This window comes from Podarcis muralis, chromosome 12 (assembly GCF_964188315.1).
Source record: "Podarcis muralis chromosome 12, rPodMur119.hap1.1, whole genome shotgun sequence".
In the NCBI taxonomy this organism is placed as follows: Eukaryota; Metazoa; Chordata; class Lepidosauria; order Squamata; family Lacertidae; genus Podarcis; species Podarcis muralis.
In genome coordinates this window covers 52,029,399-52,049,872 of record NC_135666.1, presented here as the reverse complement: position 1 = coordinate 52,049,872, position 20,474 = coordinate 52,029,399, and the positions used below count along the sequence as shown (strand labels likewise).

At 43.1% G+C, this 20,474-nt stretch overlaps 1 protein-coding gene across 2 annotated transcripts in view; it reads left to right on the top strand.

Moving 5' to 3' along the window:
• Positions 1 to 20,474, top strand: part of GLB1 (galactosidase beta 1) — a 40,381-nt gene that overhangs the window by 7,666 nt on the left and 12,241 nt on the right. For both annotated transcript variants that reach the window (XM_028750122.2, XM_077916432.1), the window contains 12 exons: positions 775 to 944; positions 3,415 to 3,565; positions 6,432 to 6,492; positions 7,097 to 7,191; positions 9,983 to 10,163; positions 11,844 to 11,902; positions 14,447 to 14,568; positions 14,651 to 14,691; positions 15,441 to 15,553; positions 17,732 to 17,806; positions 18,622 to 18,711; positions 19,038 to 19,148. In XM_028750122.2, coding sequence (XP_028605955.2) covers positions 775 to 944; positions 3,415 to 3,565; positions 6,432 to 6,492; positions 7,097 to 7,191; positions 9,983 to 10,163; positions 11,844 to 11,902; positions 14,447 to 14,568; positions 14,651 to 14,691; positions 15,441 to 15,553; positions 17,732 to 17,806; positions 18,622 to 18,711; positions 19,038 to 19,148 — 1,269 coding nt within the window. The remainder of the gene's footprint in view (positions 1 to 774; positions 945 to 3,414; positions 3,566 to 6,431; positions 6,493 to 7,096; positions 7,192 to 9,982; positions 10,164 to 11,843; positions 11,903 to 14,446; positions 14,569 to 14,650; positions 14,692 to 15,440; positions 15,554 to 17,731; positions 17,807 to 18,621; positions 18,712 to 19,037; positions 19,149 to 20,474) is intronic.

The window sequence follows — 20,474 nt, the reverse complement described above, 5'->3', positions numbered from 1 at the left end:
ACACAAAGCTAATGATTTGGCAGAAATAGTGATGCCAGGGCACGTGTTATAATAAATATTCCCTAGCACAGAGGTGGCTAACCTGCACCCCCTAGATATTATTGGACCCACAACTCCCATCAGCCCCAGCTTTCATGTCCAATGTAACATTTGGGGGGCTGCAGGCTCCCCACTTCTGCTGTAAAGGTTAAAATTGTAATTTTGGTAACGTTTGATCAGCACAGCGGTGTGTTTTGGGTCTTGTATGTGTGGTGGTCAATTCTGAATTGTTACAGTGCTGTTAGTATTTTGCGTTAAACGAATAAATTCTAGACTGGAGGCTGGAAATTGTTGGTTAGAGGAAAGCGTGCCTCCCTCTCCTAGCATGGAAGGGCCATGTCTCTGCTTGTGTTAAAAAATAAAATAAAATAAAAATTGATTTAGGATTAAGATATGTTGAATTGTAGAATACTATGGGTTGAGATGATGATGAAAAGGAAGGAAGTTAGTAATTTGAATTAGTTAATTGTATTAGAAAATGAGTATTGGAAAATTGCTAAAATGAGATTTAATGAAAATCAGTTAGGAAGGATTTGAGGAAGTCACTTAACAATGGAAATTAGCTTGGATTTTGATTGGAAGAAATTGTCTACGTTTGTTTGTTTTCTATATGTTTTGTTTCTTACGTTATGTTGCATTTGTTAAAAATTTGGAAAATCAATAAAAAAAATTGGGGGAAAACTTCTGTTCTTTCCCGAAAGCTAAAGCTCCTGTCCACCTAACGTATCTTCACAGGTCACATCCCAGAGAAGCTTTGGGATCGATTATGCCCACAACTGCTTCCTCAAGGATGGGAAACCATTCCGTTACATCTCGGGCAGCTTCCATTACTCCCGCGTTCCCCGGTACTACTGGAAAGACCGCCTCTTGAAGATGAAGATGGCAGGTCTTGATGCCATCCAAACGTAGGTAGCAAGAGTGGTTCTCAGGCAACCATTAGAAGGGGTGAGGCGTCCTCTGAAGATGCAGCCCGAGTTATGTATTGACTTCATTGGCAAAGAGCCAGAAGGTGTAGCAATACAAGAAACTCATTATAGTTGTAGGAGAAAAATTGGCTGGAGTCCAGTTCACGAGAGATGTTGCCCGTTGCCCAATTAAAAGGTAGCCAGGAACACTTTCTGAAAGCGGTGTAATACAGTTGTTTACTCTTGACTTCCGTTTATTCCAGAGCAAGGTACTGCTACCTAAAATGAGCAGATATATACCGTATTTTTTGCCTTATAGGGCGCACTGGCCCATAGGGCGCACCTAGTTTTTTTTGGGGGGGGGGAATAAAGGGGGAAAAATTTATTTCCCCCCCAGGCGCAGGGCTGGGGCAGGGGAAGCCCAAGCTTCCCCCACCCCAGCCCCCAGAACAGGCTGCTATCCGCAAGCCTAGGGAGCCCGGCGGGAAGTCGCGCCAGTCTCCCCAGGCTTGCGGATATCTTCCCAAAGCCCGGGGCGCGTGGCTCAGCGCGCCCCAGGCTTCGGGCTGCAGGCAGCTCCCACCGCCAGCCTCCAAACCAGGTCGGGGAACAGCGGGAAGGTGCGCTCCGCCTCCCCGCTGTCCCCCGAGCTTGTGGGGCTGGCGGTGGGGAGAAGCGCTGCTTTCCCCACCACCAGCCTCCAAACCAGGTCAGGTTTGGAAGCTGCTATCCGCAAGCCTTGGGAGCCTGACAGGAACTCTCGCAGAGCTCCCACGGCTTGCGGATAGCTTCCTGAAGCCTGGAGAGCGAGAGGGGTCGGTGCGCACTGACCCCTCTCGCTCTCCAGGCTTCAGCGAAAGCCTGCATTCGCCCCATAGGACGCACACACATTTCCCCTTCATTTTTGGAGGGGGAAAAGTGCGTCCTATAGGGCAAAAAATACAGTATGTGCATCCAGCTTATTGCTTCTGCCTTCCTTGTGCTGTGGCAGTTCAAGATGTATTGGCGCAGTCATGCATTTCTGCCTATTTGCTTCTTCGGGGGGGGGGGGGGAAGCAGAACAGTATGCTGTGCTTTAAAGTAAGTCAAAACGCTTCTCCGGGGTAAAAGTTGCTTTCTGCAACTTCCATAAACTGCAAATTAAGAAAGGTTGGATGCACTTGATCATTCTGCTTATTATTATTATGACATGGGGAAATTCTATGCTATTTATCAAGATTTACCAAGCTTTGCCCATTTGTTCTCCAGACTATTTTTGCAGCTTCAACAACTAGAAACTTGCTGCATCAAAAAGAAACAATACAGTGGTACCTCAGGTTACATACGCTTCAGGTTACATACACTTCAGGTTACAGACTGTACTAGTGTTCGTGTGACACTGTACTGGTGTTCGTGTGACACTGAATTCTATGTCCCATCACCTTTCCTTGGTGACAGATTTTGTTCTGATACCTTCTCCATGAGTAACGGCATTCTTATTTAGAGCAGATATAATGACAAACCTTTTTTAGTGTTATGCTTTTGTGAAAGCCTTGCTGCTTTTGCATCTCTAAAACAGCAATATCCCTGTCAACAGCAATATCCCTCCCAAAGTGTGATTCTAAGATAGAGCCACCAGAGAGAGCTAGATTCACGTGCTCTGACATACTGAAAAGCTTGTCAGAAGTAGCCAGCAGCACAATCGCTTCATCATGCATGAGAAAAGCACAGTCTGTACTAGGGGCCAGCAATCTTTTTCAGCCGTGGGCCGGTCCACCATCTCCCAGACCATGTGAGGGGCCAGACTTTATTTTTTTGGGGGGAAATGGAACGATTTCCTATGCCCCACAAATAACCCAGAGATGCATTTTAAATAAAAGCACACATTCTGCTCATGTAGAAACACCAGGCAGGCCCCACACATAACCCAGAGATGCATTTTAAATAAAAGGACACATTCTACTCGTGTAAAAACACGCTGATTACCGGACCATCCGCCGGCCCAATTGAGAAGGCGATTGGGCCGCATCCAGCCCCTGGGCCTTAGGTTGTCAACTCCTGGTCTGTACTGAAAGGTTCTCATGCGCGAGCCTTGTCAAAGCAAATGGCAACCATACAAGAGCTTTGTTCATGTTAGAGTTGTGTTTCAAATCGATGGAAAAACAAATCCTTTAGCTTGGATCCAAAGAGCCACAAGCAGAGGAAAAAGTACTGTGTGCAGTTCTGTGCACGGAAGCACAAATCAAAACACACAAGCATGGCGCACAATTAAGAGGGAGAGGCATGCTTTTCACATGCAGGAGAGTCTTTGCATGAATTCCCACCCAACTCTGAACCCTCTCGTGCGAAGGCCTGTTCATGCATTCAGAAAAGGAACATCTGCACTTCATATCCCACCTGGCTGTTAGGTGTAATTCCTTCAGGTGCAATTATATTGCTGCTTGTGTCATTTTTGTAATTCTAACGTAAGAGGCGTATGTGGTATTTGCAGGTATGTCCCGTGGAACTTTCACGAAGTTGAGCCAGGAGTTTACAACTTCGCTGGTGATCGAGACCTTGAGAGTTTCCTGCGGCTTGCCGATGAGATTGGCTTGTTCGTCATCCTGAGGGCTGGGCCATATATATGTGCAGAATGGGACATGGTAAATATTTATCCTCATTTGTTGGTGGGGAGGCCAGAGGGCATTGCACGAGAAGACGTGTTATCCCACGCTTTCCAGTGTATTGCAAAAAGTCTGATCTTTTGCAGAAGCAGTTGTGTTGCAGGTTTGCTGCGCAAGCTTTCCCAATCGGCTATAACTGCACAGCCTGAATTTGCCAGGGTGGCATAGAATCCCAATAATAATAATAATAATAATAATAATAATAATAATAATAATAATTTATTTATACCCCACCCATCTGGCTGGGTTTCCCCAGCCACTCTGGGTGGCTTCCAACAGAATATTAAAATACAATAGTCTATGAAACATTAAAAGCTTCCCTAAACCCAAGAATAGTGACAGTCTGGAAGCGCTCTTGTTTTCACGTTTGACTGACATTCACAAGATAATGGACATGGAATACTGTGATGCCCTAAATGCAGCTTGTCTGCTCGTTTCCATCCCAAAACTGGTCCAAACCCACCTGCTCCTTCAACTATAATCTTGGTTCAGTTCCTTGGCCATGCTGGAGTGCGACAAAAAGAAGAGAATCAAGAAAACCCCCTTTTAAGTAGTGGTTTTAAGTCAATACTGGAATCAGTGTTGTTCCCCAATAGTTGCTTATATGAGTTTGGGTGCTAGGATTTTCCTGCATAACGTAATGCTATCATCAATCATGGTATTGAGCAGTACAGCTGGGCGATACCTGGTTTTCAACATCATGATACAGTGGTACCTCGGGTTACATATGCTTCAGGTTACATACGCTTCAGGGTACAGACTCCACTAACCCAGAAATATTACCTCAGGTTAAGAACTTTGCTTCAGAATGAGAACTGAAATCATGTGGTGGCAGCGGGAGGCCCCATTAGCTAAAGTGGTGCTTCAGGTTAAGAACAGTTTCAGGTTAAGAACAGACCTCCAGAACGAATTAAGTTCTTAACCCGAGGTACCACTGTATATCACCAGCTAAACATCGCAATACTCCAATATATCACAATGCCTGAAATAAGGATGAAGCTATGTAGAGGCACTGTCTGGCTTCACACTTCCCCCCACATTGTGATTTTTACATAGCACACACACACACAGTATATTGCCAGGTCAAAAATTATTAAACCAATATAACGATATGGACTTCAAACCAGTTTTGGAAGATAAATTAATATATCACCCAGCTTTTAACACCCATCATGATTTGTGATATATTGCTGGGTCAAAAACTATGAAATCAATATCATGATACGTACTTCAGACCAGTTTTGGAAGATAAATTAAAATATCTCGTCCAGCCCAGTTTGGCAGATTTTAATTTAAAGGATGTGATCTTGATAATGTCAAAGGGAACAGAGGCAAGCTGTTCTGCTCCATTTGCCCTGGTAGATTTTTAAGACCCACTTAGTACCAAACAGGGAAGGGCTGCCCGACCAAAGCCTTCCTTACATCGGTTGCATGGCACTGCCCACAAAGTGGCAGCAGCGGGTTCCCTGCAAAATCTCACGAGACCTTACGAGATTTGGCCGACATATTGGTGAAAGCTGGCGCCACTTCGCCGGTGGCGGAGGTGCCTCTTAGGCTTCCGCTGCCTAAGGTGGCAGCCTCAGCATGTTCCATGTGTGTGCCAGCCCTGATACCAGCCTCCTCAAAGTGTCGTGCTGTGCCACCTCTGGGGGTGTGGAGCCATTTGGATGGCCCTCAAAATCCTTTGAAGAGGTCTCTGTCCGTTTTGATGAAGGTGGGGCAACACAACTCTGCTGGGGACACAGCCATGGCTTCATGTTGATTTTAGGGTTCTTTTACCCTGCTCTGAGCACTAGGCCACACAGCTCATAGATCTGCATTGTTAGGTGGTAGACTAGGACTGTGAATTCAGCATAGTAACCCCAAGATAGTGGAACCCCTCCCAACTGAGATTAGAAAGGTACCTTCCTTCCTGTACTTCAGATGCGTGTCTAATACTTCCTGCAGACATTTTAAAATAATGTTCGGTTTTATGATAAAAAAAATACTGCTTTATTGTCCCACTTTCTTTGGATTGTCTTAATGTGACCACTTAGAGTTAATTTGGATATGCAGAAAATATTAAAAATAAATTTAAGGAACCGCAGAAAGAGGGGGAAGGAAGTCAAGTTTGGAAATGTTAAAATGACTGTAAGATTATTGAAATGTATAAACCTGAATATCACAAATTACACACACACACACACACACACACACATATAAATAAATATAAAATGAACTCTGATGACAAAAAATGTATACCACTTAGAAATTTTAATAATTAAATTAAATTATAAATATATAAATATATAATTTATATATAAATTATATATATACACACACACACACACACACAAATAAATAAATATAAAATGAACTCTGATGACAAAAATGTATACCACTTAGAAATTTTAATAATTAAATTAAATTATAAATATATAAATATATAATTTATATATAAATTATACACACACACACACACACACACACACACACACACACAAAAATAAATAAATAAATATAAAATGAACTCTGATGACAAAAAATGTATACCACTTAGAAATTTGAATAATTAAATTAAATTATAAATATATAAATATATAAAATATATATAAATTATACACACACACATATATATAAATAAATATAAAATGAACTCTGATGACAAAAAATGTACACCACTTAGAAATGTGAATAATTAAGGAGTATAAAAATGCCTTAAATGAACAAATAATACTATTCCTGCTGGCTGGCTATTATAGTAGATGCTTCCAGCGGATGGAAATCCATCTATTTTCTGAGGCAAGTATCTTTATATGGTTTTGCTTTCCAAGTATATTTTATAGTTTTCTTTTTTCCTTTCTAGGGAGGTCTACCTGCCTGGCTATTAGAAAAAGAAACCATCGTCCTTAGATCTTCTGATGCAGGTAACAAGTTCAAGAAAATGCTCAGTGTTCAATATCAGTACTTAAGATGACATTGCTAGAAGTCAAATGTGAAGTTCATACCTGTGAGCCACTTGCTATCCTCCCTCCCCCATGTGATCTCATGGCTTACCTCAGGTATGTGATTAAGCAGAGAAAGGTAACTTTATAGTTCTCTATCCTATATCCAGGGATAGTTGGAAATGATGGCATGAAGGGGAGCACATGGAAGACACACCTTGAATGTGTGAATCAGCCCATAAAATGCTCTTAACACATTTTTGGGGAGCAGTGATGGAAGAGTTTAAGAGACAAGCAAGGGCTACTTCCATTTTTGAGCATATAAACCATGACTGTAACTCAGTTCTGGCCCACACTTTAAGCAAAACATGGAGGTTTCTGGTTTGGCAGAGAGCCGAAGCAAAGAGAAACATGGCGGCCTTCATGTTAGCAATTCCAGGGATTTGAATGATTATTTATATTTGTGTACATTTAATTATTTTATAGACATGCAAGAACTAAACAACAGGGAAATAAACACATTTTTCATAAAACAATTACTGTAATAACTTCCAATGTATGCAATCTCTCTTTTATATTTTTCCAGATTACTTGGCAGCTGTAGAAAGATGGATGGGGGTCTTACTACCAAAGATGAAGGTTCATCTTTACCAGAACGGAGGCCCAATTATTATGGTGCAGGTAAAATTATGAAATTGAAATAAATGCATGCATGGAATTTCCTATAATATACATGAAAACGGGGAAAAACCCAAAAACCTGAATGCTGTTAGTGCATTTATTTGGAAATGTATCTTTTTAAAGCATTTTCCCACTTGAAAGGTTGTTCATGGTATACTCATTTTAGGATAGAATAATACAGCAATGTCCAACCGGTCAACCGCAATTGACAGGTAGATTGCTACGGTCCTCCACGCCGATCACGGGACTAAAAGAAGAGACCGCCTGGTTGCTCCTGAGTAATCATGACACGCCTTGCCCTCATATCTGCCTCACCCCCTAAAAACAGCTCAACAACTCTGGTTACTCCGCCCTTTAAAAAGTTCAACAAATATGGGCAATGACAATGGGTGGACCACTGCCAGTTTTATTAAAGGTAAAGGGACCCCTGACTATTAGGCCCAATCGTGGTCGACTCTGGGGTTGCGGCGCTCATCTCGCTTTATTGGCCGAGGGAGCCGGCGTACAGCGGGTCATAGCTAGCATGACTAAGCCGCTTCTGGCAAACCAGAGCAGCGCACGGAAATGCCATTTACCTTCCCGACGGAGCGGTACCTATTTATCTACTTGCACTTTGACGTGCTTTCAAACTGCTAGGTTGGCAGGAGCTGGGACAAAGCAACGGGAGCTCACCCCGTCACGGGGATTCGAACCGCCAACCTTCTGATCGGCAAGCCCTAGGCTCTGTGGTTTAACCCACAGCGCCACCCACGTCCCAAGTTTTATTACTCCCAGTTTTATTACACTGGGAGTAAATCTCAGTCTCTGTAGAGTTGGACGTGCCTGGAATAATATATTCAAGTGATGCGGGATTGGGGAGGTATTCAGAAACCATATGGTACTTATGAACAATTTCATAATCGTTCATGTCCAAGAAACGACTTGCTTCAAATCTCAGGCATAATGGACAAGACTGGGGGTTGTGTAGCGTCTGCAAAAGCTGCTGTGACTGACCAGATTTGGGTGGTTGACCAGTGGCTCTTTAGATGGTGCCGGACTGTAACTCCTTATCCACTGACCATGCTTGCTGGGACTGATGGGAGTTGGAGTCTAGAAGCATCCGGAGAACCACAGGTTAGGCACCCAAGAGATGGAACATTTACACCAGTCTTCTTGAGAGAGTACCCCAGGACTGGCATTGCTTCATTTGTACAGTCAGGACTTGCCAAGAATTAGGAATAAAGATCTTATTTATTGACCGTGGCGAGAATGACCATAGCCAGTACATGGAAAACATTACAACGGTTGACCATGGATAAGTGGTTTGAAGCAGTCTGGCAGACAGCTTTGTTGGAAAAGCTAACATGGAAACTGCAGGTAGCAAGAGGCTCAAAGAAAAACGATAACTTCTATACAGTATGGGGCGATTTTATTGAACACACAGGTAGTAAGGCCCATAGGGGAGTAGAGTTTTGGGTGGGTAACGCAGTTTGGAATACTTGAAGCATACATTTTGACCTCTCAGATTGTTGCAGATATAATGTGTTCCTTCCTTTTAATGAGACTGGACCACATGATGTGTTATTTTGTGGTTTTTAAGATTATGAGAAATATATGCTACTTTAAAATTTTAAAAAACATGCAAAAAACAGTCCTATTGAGAATGTGGGCCACACCACCTCATTCCTACAATTTATTGCATTCATATATGTTTAGATCTCATTGAACAAATGGCTCACTTGCACATAGTGGCATCTAGATGGTTAGGATACTTCGCAGTGTGTTTGAGCCCTAAATTAACATACACCTAATCTAAGACTCTGGTGAGTAAAGAAGACAGAAGAGGGACTATTTCTACCTCTCTTCTCAACCTCAAAATGGAGGCCTCAGAATGTGGTTAAGCTGCTTCCAGTCAACCCAGGAAGTTGAAACTTGCTCTAACAGCAGTCTACGTTTCACTGATTACTAGGAAAGCCTTAAAAATTGGAGCATTTTTGCATCTAATAGTCAAAACCTGAGACACGAAGTTTTCCTCACCAGGGAGCCATCACTTCAGCACATATTGAGCCTAGCAGAACGTGGTTATGAGACTCCATTGGTTTTTCACACACTTCAGGCCGACCAAGGCTACAATCCTATATACACATTTTCTCGAAAGTAAATATCATTGGCATGCATAGGTTTTCTTACAAAATGCAAGCTTTATTTACTAGTAGCGAATAAGCTTTTTACTTTTCTTCTAAAATGGCTCCACGTTAATGCAATGCAGTATTATGTATCACAATCAAATGCAGCAGCAGCTCTGATAATTCAATATAGGACTTTAAGAAAATAGATCACACTGAAAATTACTCCAGATATAATTGCTACTGCTAGACATCTTCCTGGGTCCACTGTTATGTGAGTGGCACAAATTGCTTGCAAGGCAGAAGTCTGATGAGGAGATCACTATAAATTAGTATTAAAAAGCAGTGTTATTGAGTAGTATTTTAAGCTGCTCACATGGATTTAAGGCAAGATTTTTTGTTTCCTATGAAAAGAGGGTATTTAAAGCAGTTAGCGTATCTTGGGGACATCATAATAAAGACTGCTACTTTGGAAAAATGTTCCCCCAGAATTCCCAAAAAGATCTGCGGGAGAGGTTTTTAATTGTGGAAATATGATCTTATTTTAGGGGTTTTTTTGTATGATTATTTGAACTTCGCTTGTTTTTCTACACATTATAATATTTCTATTTATCGGTTAACTTCCACGCTAGTTGACGGATGTCAGCTGTTTTTCCTTACTAATTTTATGTGTATGTTTGGTTTAGGTTGAAAATGAATACGGAAGCTACTTCGCCTGCGATTTTGATTACCTTCGTTACCTGCAGAGCCTTTTCCGTCAGTACCTGGGGGATGAAGTGGTGCTGTTCACCACAGATGGCGCAAGCAAGTTTTTATTGAGATGTGGGACTCTTCAAGGCCTTTATTCCACTGTGGATTTTGGACCAGGTTGGTTGCTGTCTTGGGCAGCGCAACTAACTGGAAGCAAGCTTGTGGGAAATTTACTCGCAAGTACGGTGGAATTTATTCCCAAGTAAAGATGCAGAGATTTGGGCAGATATATATTTTTTCATTATTATAGGAACATAAGGAGCTACTAAGACTAGTGGGATTCAGTTACTGGCGTGCTGAAAATCTAGGTTGTGCAGTACACAACAAACCTACTTCTCCCAAAGAGTGGTATTTCTATAAGGAAAATAATGGGGAAATGCACATTTGAGCACCATTTAGATGTTGATCTGCTTTTCCTTCATTGGAATTATACCAAAGTAGTCCACACCTATTGGGACGCGGGTGGCGCTGTGGGTTAAACCACAGAGCCTAGGACTTGCCGATCAGAAGGTTGGCGGTTCGAATCCCCGCAACGGGGTGAGCTCCCGTTGCTCGGTCCCTGCTCCTGCCAACCTAGCAGTTCGAAAGCACGCCAAAGTGCAAGTAGATAAATAGGTACCGCTCCGGCGGGAAGGTAAACGCCGTTTCCGTGCGCTGCTCTGGTTCGCCAGAAGTGGCTTAGTCATGCTGGCCACATGACCCGGAAGATGTATGCCAATAAAGCGAGATGAGCGCCACAACCCCAGAGTCGGTCACAACTGGGCCTAATGGTCAGGGGTCCCTTTACCTTTACCTTAGTCCACACATGCACACATTTGAATCAGTGCACATTATTATTATTATTATTATTAAAAAATCTGGCAGGTATGGTGGTTTCTCCGTCATGGATCCTCCATTTTAGGATTGCTTTTCCTAAATATTTTTAATATCTCTGACCCCTGACCCCTTTTGTTTATTCAGTTTATCAACTTTGGCAAGACGTGCTCGTCCTGCTGTTTGGGTTTACTCTAGAGAGAGGGGCTGACACTGGGGAATTTTGAAAACTTCTTCTACCAGCGTAATATGCAGAGTTAAATTATTATAGTACGCCTTTCACCAGTATATTCCTAGTCTGTTTATTCACATGATGACATTCTGGGGTGGGTTTCTTTGCATTGAGCTTAACCTTATGAGGGTTGTTTAAGTCCCATACTTGATAAACCTAGATACCCAAACGAATGCCCCTGTTATGAATGAGTGTGCTTTTTGTGTTCTGTTCAACAAGTCGCCTCATATATGTCTCTGTTGTGTTCAATTGTGCAAGTTTTTTTTTTAGCTTAACATAGTTTCCCAGCCTTCTCTTCTTCTTTAATTTGCTGTATGTAGTTATAGCCAGGCTTCCCTGTCATTCTTCTTGCACCTAGATTCTGTCCATAGTTTTCTTTAGAAAGTTTCCTGTCATAATTGATGGACTCTAGATTCCCTTTCGCAATTCTGTGTAGAATGTAAAATGCGTCTTTATTGACAGCACATGCGACTTTGTGTAGATACATTGTGCGCAGGGCTTTTTTTCCCAGCTGGAACTTTCCGGAACTCAGTTCCGGCTCCTCTCAGGTGGGCACCATTGCGAACAAGACAGACATTAATGGTGAGTTCCGGTACCTCTTTTTCTAAAAAAATAGCATTGGTTCTGCATTAAGAAAGGCACACTTTCCCATTTAAACAGGGCCAGCTGCAGGGTGTATTACAGATGTAGTAGCAGAGAAACAGCAGCATAGGAATCAATTTTGACACCCTTTTTTCTTCATTTCTTTGCAGGTGCTAATGTCACAGCGTCATTCTTAAATCAGAGACACGCTGAACCTAATGGCCCCTTGGTATGATTTCGCCCCTTCCCCTTATGTTCATATAATACTGCTGATATGACTGCATAACAATACAAAGGTGGTTGTAAAGGTAAAGGGACCCCTGACCATTAGGTCCAGTTGTGGCCAACTCTGGGGTTGCGGTGCTCATCTTGCTTTATTGGCCGAGGGAGCCGGCGTACAGCTTCCGGGTCATGTGACCAGCATGACTAAGCCGCTTCTGGCAAACCAGAGTAGCGCGCGGAAACACTGTTTACCTTCCTGCCGGAGCGGTACCTATTTATCTACTTGCACTTTGACGTGCTTTCAAACTGCTAGGTTGGCAGGAGCGGGGGACTGAACAACAGGAGCTCACCCCGTCTAGGGGATTCGAACCACCGACCTTCTGATCGGCAAGTCCTAGGCTCTGTGGTTTAACCCACAGCGCCACCCGCATCCCTAAAGGCGGTTGTAGTAAGTTGTTATTAGTAATAGGTTGAATTGAAGTACCGTAGGGTATACCAGATGCATAGACATATTTAAGTATTTTGTTATTCTTTTAAATGCCCCCAAAAAACTTGTTACGGACAAAATACAAGGCAGCAGGGATAATAAACTGAGGGAGTTCAACATACATAGATGGGGAAAGTTTATGGTGGATGAGGAAGAACTGCACTTCAAACAAACAAACAAACAAACAAACAAACAAACAAACAAACGCAAAGCTTAATGCATGGGATTCTTTTGTATCTTCAGCTTGAGGTAATCTTTTGTCCAATGTTGGGCAATTGGGTAACTGGTTCAAGTAGTCTGAGAAAGCAGGGGCTCGCTTGATGGGTGGGTGGTATCACCCATGGAAATGGATGAAGCGGCAAGTTGATTTCCTTCATCTCACGACATCAAAGTCCCAACTCCTTGTCGCAAGAAAGAGCCGACTAATATTCAGATTCTGCATGGTCCAGTGAGATACTGCCGACATATCCAGGGTGGAATGGAGTGGCCGTTGTCAGAGTTTGGGATCAACAGGGATGACTGCTTCAGGTGGCCATCTAGAGCCAATGGAGTATGTGACTTGGACTAGGGAAGCCCAGGTTCAAATGCTTGCTCAGCTATGAAGATCACTAGGTGACCCTAAGCCAAGCACAGTTCTGTACCTAGGCTCCTATTGTTTGGGTCAGGGTTTCCCTCTCTTGGGTCTCCAGCTGTTTTGGGACTGCAACTCCCATCATCCCTAGCTAGCAGGACCAGTGGTCAGGGATGATGGGAACTGTAGTCCAAAAACAGCTGGAGACCCAAGTTTGGGAAACCCTGGTTTGGATAAAGCAATATATAGGTGTGGACTAGTCTTCAGGAATCTACTTTCTCGTTTACGATAGCACCAAGGTTCACAGTCTCAAGTCAAATGCAAAGTAATGGACAGGAGGTTGGTGCTGATGCAGAATGGTGACTTGAGTGGGGTGGGGCAGAGACCATCAGTTACATGCGACACCCTATGAGGCATAAAGTTCAAGGACCGCCTCTTCCATATAAACCTACCTGGACCCTGAGATCATCTTCTGAGGCCCTTCTTCGTGTGCCTCCTCCTCGAGAGGTCCTGAGAGTGGCAACACGAGGACGGGGCCTTCTCTGCAGTGGCTCCCCATCTGTGGAATGTCCTCCCAGGGAAGTTCGCCTGGTGCCATCATTATACATCTTTAGGCGCCAGGCAAAAATGTTACTTTTAAACCAGGCCTTTAGTTGATCTGATTGACACCCTATGCAATTTTATAATGTGGCTCTTTTTTGGGGTGTTATTGGGTTGTTTATTTTGATTATATATATTGTGGTTTTTATGTTGATCTTTTCTGTGAACTGCCCTGAGACCTCCGGGTATAGGGCAGTACTGTATATAAATAATAATAATAATAATAATAATAATAATAATAATAATAATAATAATAATAATAAAGTTAGCGTTGCCTGCATTTGCTAGTAGAAATATACATCTGAAGAAATACAGGTCAGAGAGTCCAACAGCTTAATATAGAGGGGATGGAGGACTATTTTGCTATTGCTATTTTAAACCATTGGGAACTAGAAACCCATGTCAATTTACTGCCAATCATCCTGCCGCAGACCAGTTGATCCTGATCTGCTTACATCTCACTACCCCTTCCTTTCCCCTTTGGTCTTGTAAGAAAGGCAGGAAGCGACTGATAAATGGTGGTGATAAATACGAGCCAAACCACAGGCTATGTAGGAAGCACAGACACATCCTCTTCATATGGTCATTGGTCAGATCTTTAATATTAGCAAGTTTTCTTTGCTCATTACCACTAGTGGTAACATGGCACATTGTGCCACCTTGGTGTGCATGGCAGCCAACAATGTAAGAAAATAGCTTTTATCACCGACACACTGCGGCTTAGATGTCTTTTTAATTTTAAAAAATTCTTTTTTTCTCATTCTACAATGCAATGAAATTTTTAAAAAATTAAATAAGAGCAGGGTAGATTTTGTTAGCTGCTTTTTACTGCACGAGCTATATAATTTCCCTTAAATGCAAAACTTCTTCCATCGTTTTATTTCTTCTTTCAGGTCAATTCTGAGTTCTACACTGGCTGGTTGGATCACTGGGGCCACCGTCATTCCGTTATATCATCATCACTTGTAGCTAAGACTCTTAGTGAAATTCTGGCACATGGAGCGAATGTTAACATGTAAGTTCATCAGCATCTATTTAAATGAGAGCTTGGGTTTTTAGTACAGCATCTTTGACTGCCTATTTGCCTCTCTTTTCAGGTATATGTTTATAGGAGGAACTAATTTTGGTTATTGGAATGGTAAGAAGTGTGTGTTGCGTGTGTGCGAGCACTTATTTTTTTTATAATCACAATAGCTGGTTTTTATTTTATTAAGCTGTTTTGGGTTATCTCAAGTACTGGATTATTTTTTAATCTTTGAAATAAAGGAAAAAGGATTTGAAGATACAGAAGGCAAAAGGGACCTTCTGCAAAAGGACCTACTTTTCTCCCTTCCCTGAAACAGGGAGCAAGGAAACATTATATGCTAAAGTGGTAGAAGGAGGTCTTACCATATAGTGGGTCATCATAGCCTCAGGGCCTACTTTCAGTAATACAGTATGGGTCAGATAAAACAGAGGAATAGCCAGACAAGTGAGACGGCTGTATTTATTGCCAGCTTAATTTATGACAGTGGCTTGGGAGAAAGAGGTCCTTCAGATTTACATTCAGCCTCTGAATACTTGGGTCATAGTTTAGCCTTTCCATACTGGAAAAGCCAGCAGCGTCCACTGTTGGAAGACAAGACAGCAGTGCATATGCACCACCTTGGAAATGTAGGAATGCAGCTGATTTCCCTAAATCTGCACATCTTTTTTATTAGGCAATGCAGATGTTTGGCCTTGAGAAAAACAAGCCTGCTGTGGGATAGTTTTGAGAAGAGCAAATGTATTGTAGGGAGCCGCCCAGAGTGGCTGAGGCAACCCAATCAGATGGGCAGCATATAAATAATAATAATAATAACAACATTATTATTATACTTCCTCCTGTGTTCATTTTCCTCCCTGCAGGAGCCAACATGCCTTATGCAGCACAGCCTACTAGCTATGATTACGACGCCCCGCTGAGTGAAGCCGGAGATCTCACGGAGAAGTACTTTGCTATTAGGGAAGTCATCGCCATGGTGAGTGTCTCCCAAAGCATCACCAAAGTATCTATTCCTGCATTAGCCTTGGCTTCCATTGTGTCACAAGGGCTGAAAATGATGGCTGCTGCTTGATGTTTTTGAACTCTGTGGCGTCCAGATTCAGTGGAGCAGGAATTCCCAGATTTGATTACGCATCTGAGAGTTAAGCGAAGTAGAGCCCATGGAACGTAGTCTAATTTTACCAATTAATTTTTATTGATTTTTCAAATTTTCAGCAAATCCATGACAAATTGAGCAACTTTAATGCAACTTTTTCAAAAAACAACTCCCCGCCCCTTCTTAGATGTGCGCATAATTAACCCTTATTGCTGCTTATATTTCATAGTTATCTTTACTTCACATTCCTTTTTTTTCTTTTGTCCTTATCCATCAGCTGTCTGTTTGTTAATTCCTGCTCGTACCTTAGTTAACATTTCCAATATTATCGAGTGAGGATTACTCCTCCATTTTTTAATCCACAGTAGTTCATTAATTATTATTTCTGAAATAAAACTTTCCTTTCCCTCCATCTGTGCATATAAACACCTAATAATTCCCCCTCTGTAATTGTTTTCCGTTTGATTCTTAGCTGCCCAGATCTTCATTAGCGTACAGTCCATGTATCTCTTCACAATGCTTTTCATCTGTTGTCGGTTTTATAGTTTTGGGGTTGGGTTTTCAAGGACAACCATCTTGCTTGGCATTCATTCCCACAGGTGGTGTCTTAACAACCAGCCCATAAGATCAGGGAGATGTATAGATGGAACATAGTCTAATGGCCAACATCCCCCTTCTGTTTGGGATTTTGTGTGGACTGGGTTGAGTACCCAAACTCAATACAGCCCACAGTCCATAACTTTACCTACTCCTTTGTGGCTTAGTGTGCAAGAGGACCGTACTGAGAAGCCGTATGTTATCTAATCCACGTAGTTTTTAATGCCACGTAGAGCAAGTGTCATTGCCTGAGGCTCATACAGACAATAAATGCAGTCTACTGGAGAGTTCTTTTGCAGTGCTCCCATTTCTTTCAGTGGAGTTTGTGGCGTCTGCCCATTGTTTTGAAAATGTCTGTACAGGGGGAGAAAAAGGGTTAATAGGTAGACTAATAGAAAAGCCAGAGGCGGAGCATACCTGTTTATAAAAGGACTTAGCCTGAGGTTTGGAGTGGGTAGTTGGTTGGAGTTTGGTTGGTTGGTCGGTCGGTTGGGAAAAGGCAGTTGGGAAAGCAGTTGGCAGACAGTTGGAAATAAAGAGACAGCTAATGCAGTTGGTTCTTGTGTGAGGGGAGGTAGAAGAGTTAGAGACAGAATAAAACAAGACTAAGAGGGTAAAGAGTAACAACGTTTTGAATGCAGTTAAAGTTTATTTGTGTTTGCAATAAACTGCACTCTTCTTTGTTAAGAACCTGGCTGAGACTAAGTGATTTACCGGGGAGGACCTGGTTGGTGGCAGCGGATTAGTGGTGTACGGGTCAATAGTCCGTGAGACGACCGGGGGCTCCGTACAAACGCCACAGAGTTGTGCAGGACAGAAGCCAGTTGTGCTTCTGAAAAACTGCACGTGGGCGACCACCGCTTCTCAGCTGAGGGAACGCCGCTTCCCAGCTATTTGACTTTTCCCACAACGCTGAGCAGGGCAGATCGGCCGCAGCGAACAAAAGCAGATCCTTCTGAGTCCTAAAGAAAATTAGAAACCAAGCGAAGTAGAGGAAAACCGCAAAGGAAACAGGCAAAAAGGTCCAGCGAGGAAGCGAAAGAGGGAAGCCCCTCAGCTGCGCCGCGGTTTATATCTCCCGCAGCCACGCCCCCTGCCTGTACTGATTGGCCGGTGGGGGGCATGACGCAGCTGGGGGTCGGCGCGAGGGGGGCATCGCCCCTCCGCCCCCTAGCCAGAACACTGTGAGGACCCGGATGCCCAGCCGCAACACCGCCCCCCAGGGAAGGTGAGCAGACTTCCCAAAGGATTCCGCCCCAACCATTTAACTGTGCTAGAAGCAGAAACTGCGGAGAAATCGCCAACGCCACAAACCAAACAAGCTGCTGGAGCATTTGTTCAGTGGCTTCAGAGCAGTGTCTCTTCAATGACATGATGCATGTGCCTGTGGAATGAGGCAGTTGGTTCTTTAAATCACAAAGCTTGCTTTTTTTTAATTTTAATTGCTTGTTCTTGTTTTAGTACAAGACAATACCACAGGGCCCTATTCCTCCATCGACCCCCAAGTTTGCCTATGGAGAAGTTCCGCTGAAAAAGGTAGTGGATATTGTATAGTAGATTAATATGCCTAAGATGGGTGCTTCTGCCTTGTGTTTATTAGGGACAATTTTTGCAAAAGGCTAAAATACCCATTTATAATATAATAATAATAATTTCGTATTTGTATGTCGCCCATCTGACTGGGTGGCTTCCAACAAATGAAAACACCAAACACAGAAAAACATCAAACATTAAAAACTTCCACGGCAATTTTGTAAATGTGATAGAGGTGGGGGGGGGAGCACACCTCTAAGTTGGGGGTTTGATTTTGAGCTCGGAAATGGGTATTTGTAGCTTTGTGACTGAAGCTGAGGAAATTCATTTAAGCTGTTCCTTATGGTGACATTTGCAACGTATTAGTTGAGAAATGCTGCCGAATGTTCCATTAGGTGTAGCAATTTCTGGGAAATCCGGTTCTTGGAAGGAAGCATGTCATCAAGATCGTAGAACCATAAGAAAGTACACCTATGCTATGAGGGTGGCTATAAAGTTGATCGTAAAATTTGGGGTGCTTTTATGATAAGCAGACTTTCTCACCATACCCATAGTTGCTATATTAATGTGGGATGGAACTGGCTGGTGAATCTGCGTGAGAACAATAAGAGGAGAGCAGCAATAAGCAAATGGCTTAACTTTCTCTTCTTTCTCCCACGCGTGTTAATAGATGGCAGTGTTAATAGTTCTATTTTTTACAATTATTTTTTTTAATAAAAACCAACCCCACAATGTTATGTATTTTGCTGTATTGCCTCTCTGAGCCCAGCTTTGGCTGGGGAAGGCAGGATATAAATAAAAATTTATTGTTACTATAGGTGGGGACCGTAAGGGATCTTCTGAACGACCTTTCACCATCGGGACCAATTAAAAGCACCTACCCTTTGACATTTGTTCAAGTGAAGCAGGTAAAAGTTGGTCGTGAAAGAGTTTTGAGTTAGCATTTTGCACATTGTGTGTAATTGTCCGTCCCCCCCCAACAGTTACCTAACAGTTAGGTAAGCACTAATACAAACTTTGAAAGTGAGTATGACTCACCTAATCTTAACCAAAATAATTGAACCTTCAGTAGCTAATGTATCTATTTTGATTTGAATTCTTGAATTCTTGAATTCTTGAAGCCCTTGCATGAAATACATGGAGATGTTTAAGTTAGAGGTATTTGTAATCTGATTCTGACCTTTCAGAAGTAACACTTTCTTCTCACGGCTTTCTCCCCACTTTCTTCTTCAAGTACGTTGGGTATGTATTATACAGAACTAAGCTACCAAGAAACTGTACTGAAGAACCGCTGTATTCAATACTTAATGGAATTCATGATCGCGCTTATGTCGTTGTGGACGGGGTAAGCGAAGAACTTCCAGCTTTCTTGTTTACCTCAGCGACGCTAGATAACTGTGGCTCAGGGTTTCCCAAACTTCGGTCACCATCTGTTTTTTTGGACTACGATTCTCATCATCCTTGATCACTGGTCCTTGATCACTGAGTTTTGTTTTGTTTTGTTTTGTTTGTATGATTGGGAGTTTGTTTCCCATTGTGAGTGTCCCACACCAGCCCATCTTGATGAGCAGGATATGCCGAAAGAACAAGCCTATGTCCCTGTCAGGAGCTCGTCCTACACTCGAGTAGGACCCTGGCAGAGACACATGCCCGACTGGCATGTTCTCTTCTTCCTGGTCGATCATTCGGTTGCTTCAAAAGCTTTCTTCTGCCCGAACATCACAGCGACCAATTCCAACCGACACCGGCACACTTAGAGAGCCGCAGAGTCTTCGCAGCTTTGCGTACCAGACCTCAGCAACTCAGCATTTTGGCTAATCTACAAACATCCTGTCTCTGTCACTTCCCAGTCTGTGGAGTCAAAACACATACCGTCATGTGACAGACAACAATCCCATGAATGCAATCACAGAGCAGGAATTCTAACAGTCTCCCTCTGTGAGTTGAAGCTGCCGAGGTGGCAGAATGTTGCCAGCGCAGCTGTGCTGTGTTTCTGAGGGGCTGTGAGCACCTTGAGAAGCACAGGATGAGAAATAGACACCCCAGCTCTCCTCTCCAGCTTGGAGCTAGAGAGGCAGTGTGGGTGGGAGTGAGTTTCCCCCCGCCATAGAGGTTGTGCTTGGAGGTGGTTAGTGGGCCTTCAAAGTGCCATGCCACTTCAGAGGTACTTCAGAAATGCAGTATTGCAGCATGAACGATCCCCCCCCCCCCGCCCTTCTCTCTAGGTCCAGACTTCTGCTTAAAAGTGCATCACAAGGTCAGGACCAAAACGCCATCCCTTGAGAAAGAGTTAGGTTCTTTTGAGCACAATGCCCGCCAAGATTTGAAGGCACCTGCGTCTCATGGTCGGCTGCGGCGCTTACCAGGCCCCTTGTCACTAGCATCACTGCAGTGTGTCTGGAAGGTGAGGAGCAAGATCAGTGTGTTTCAAACGCACTGTTGGCATTTTCACCACGCAGACCTCAATGGTAAGGCGCAGCAATGCTCGTGATAAGAGGTCAGGTACGTGCACACAGCAGAGGTCTGCCTCTCTCATGTGCACATGAGTATATCTCTCATGAGTATATCTCATCAGCTGGTGGCTTAAATTGCAATTTGTGAACCATCTCCATTGAAAAGTATTGCATTCCAAGTGATGTTAACCTGAGAGTTTTGTCTCCAGCATTGGAGA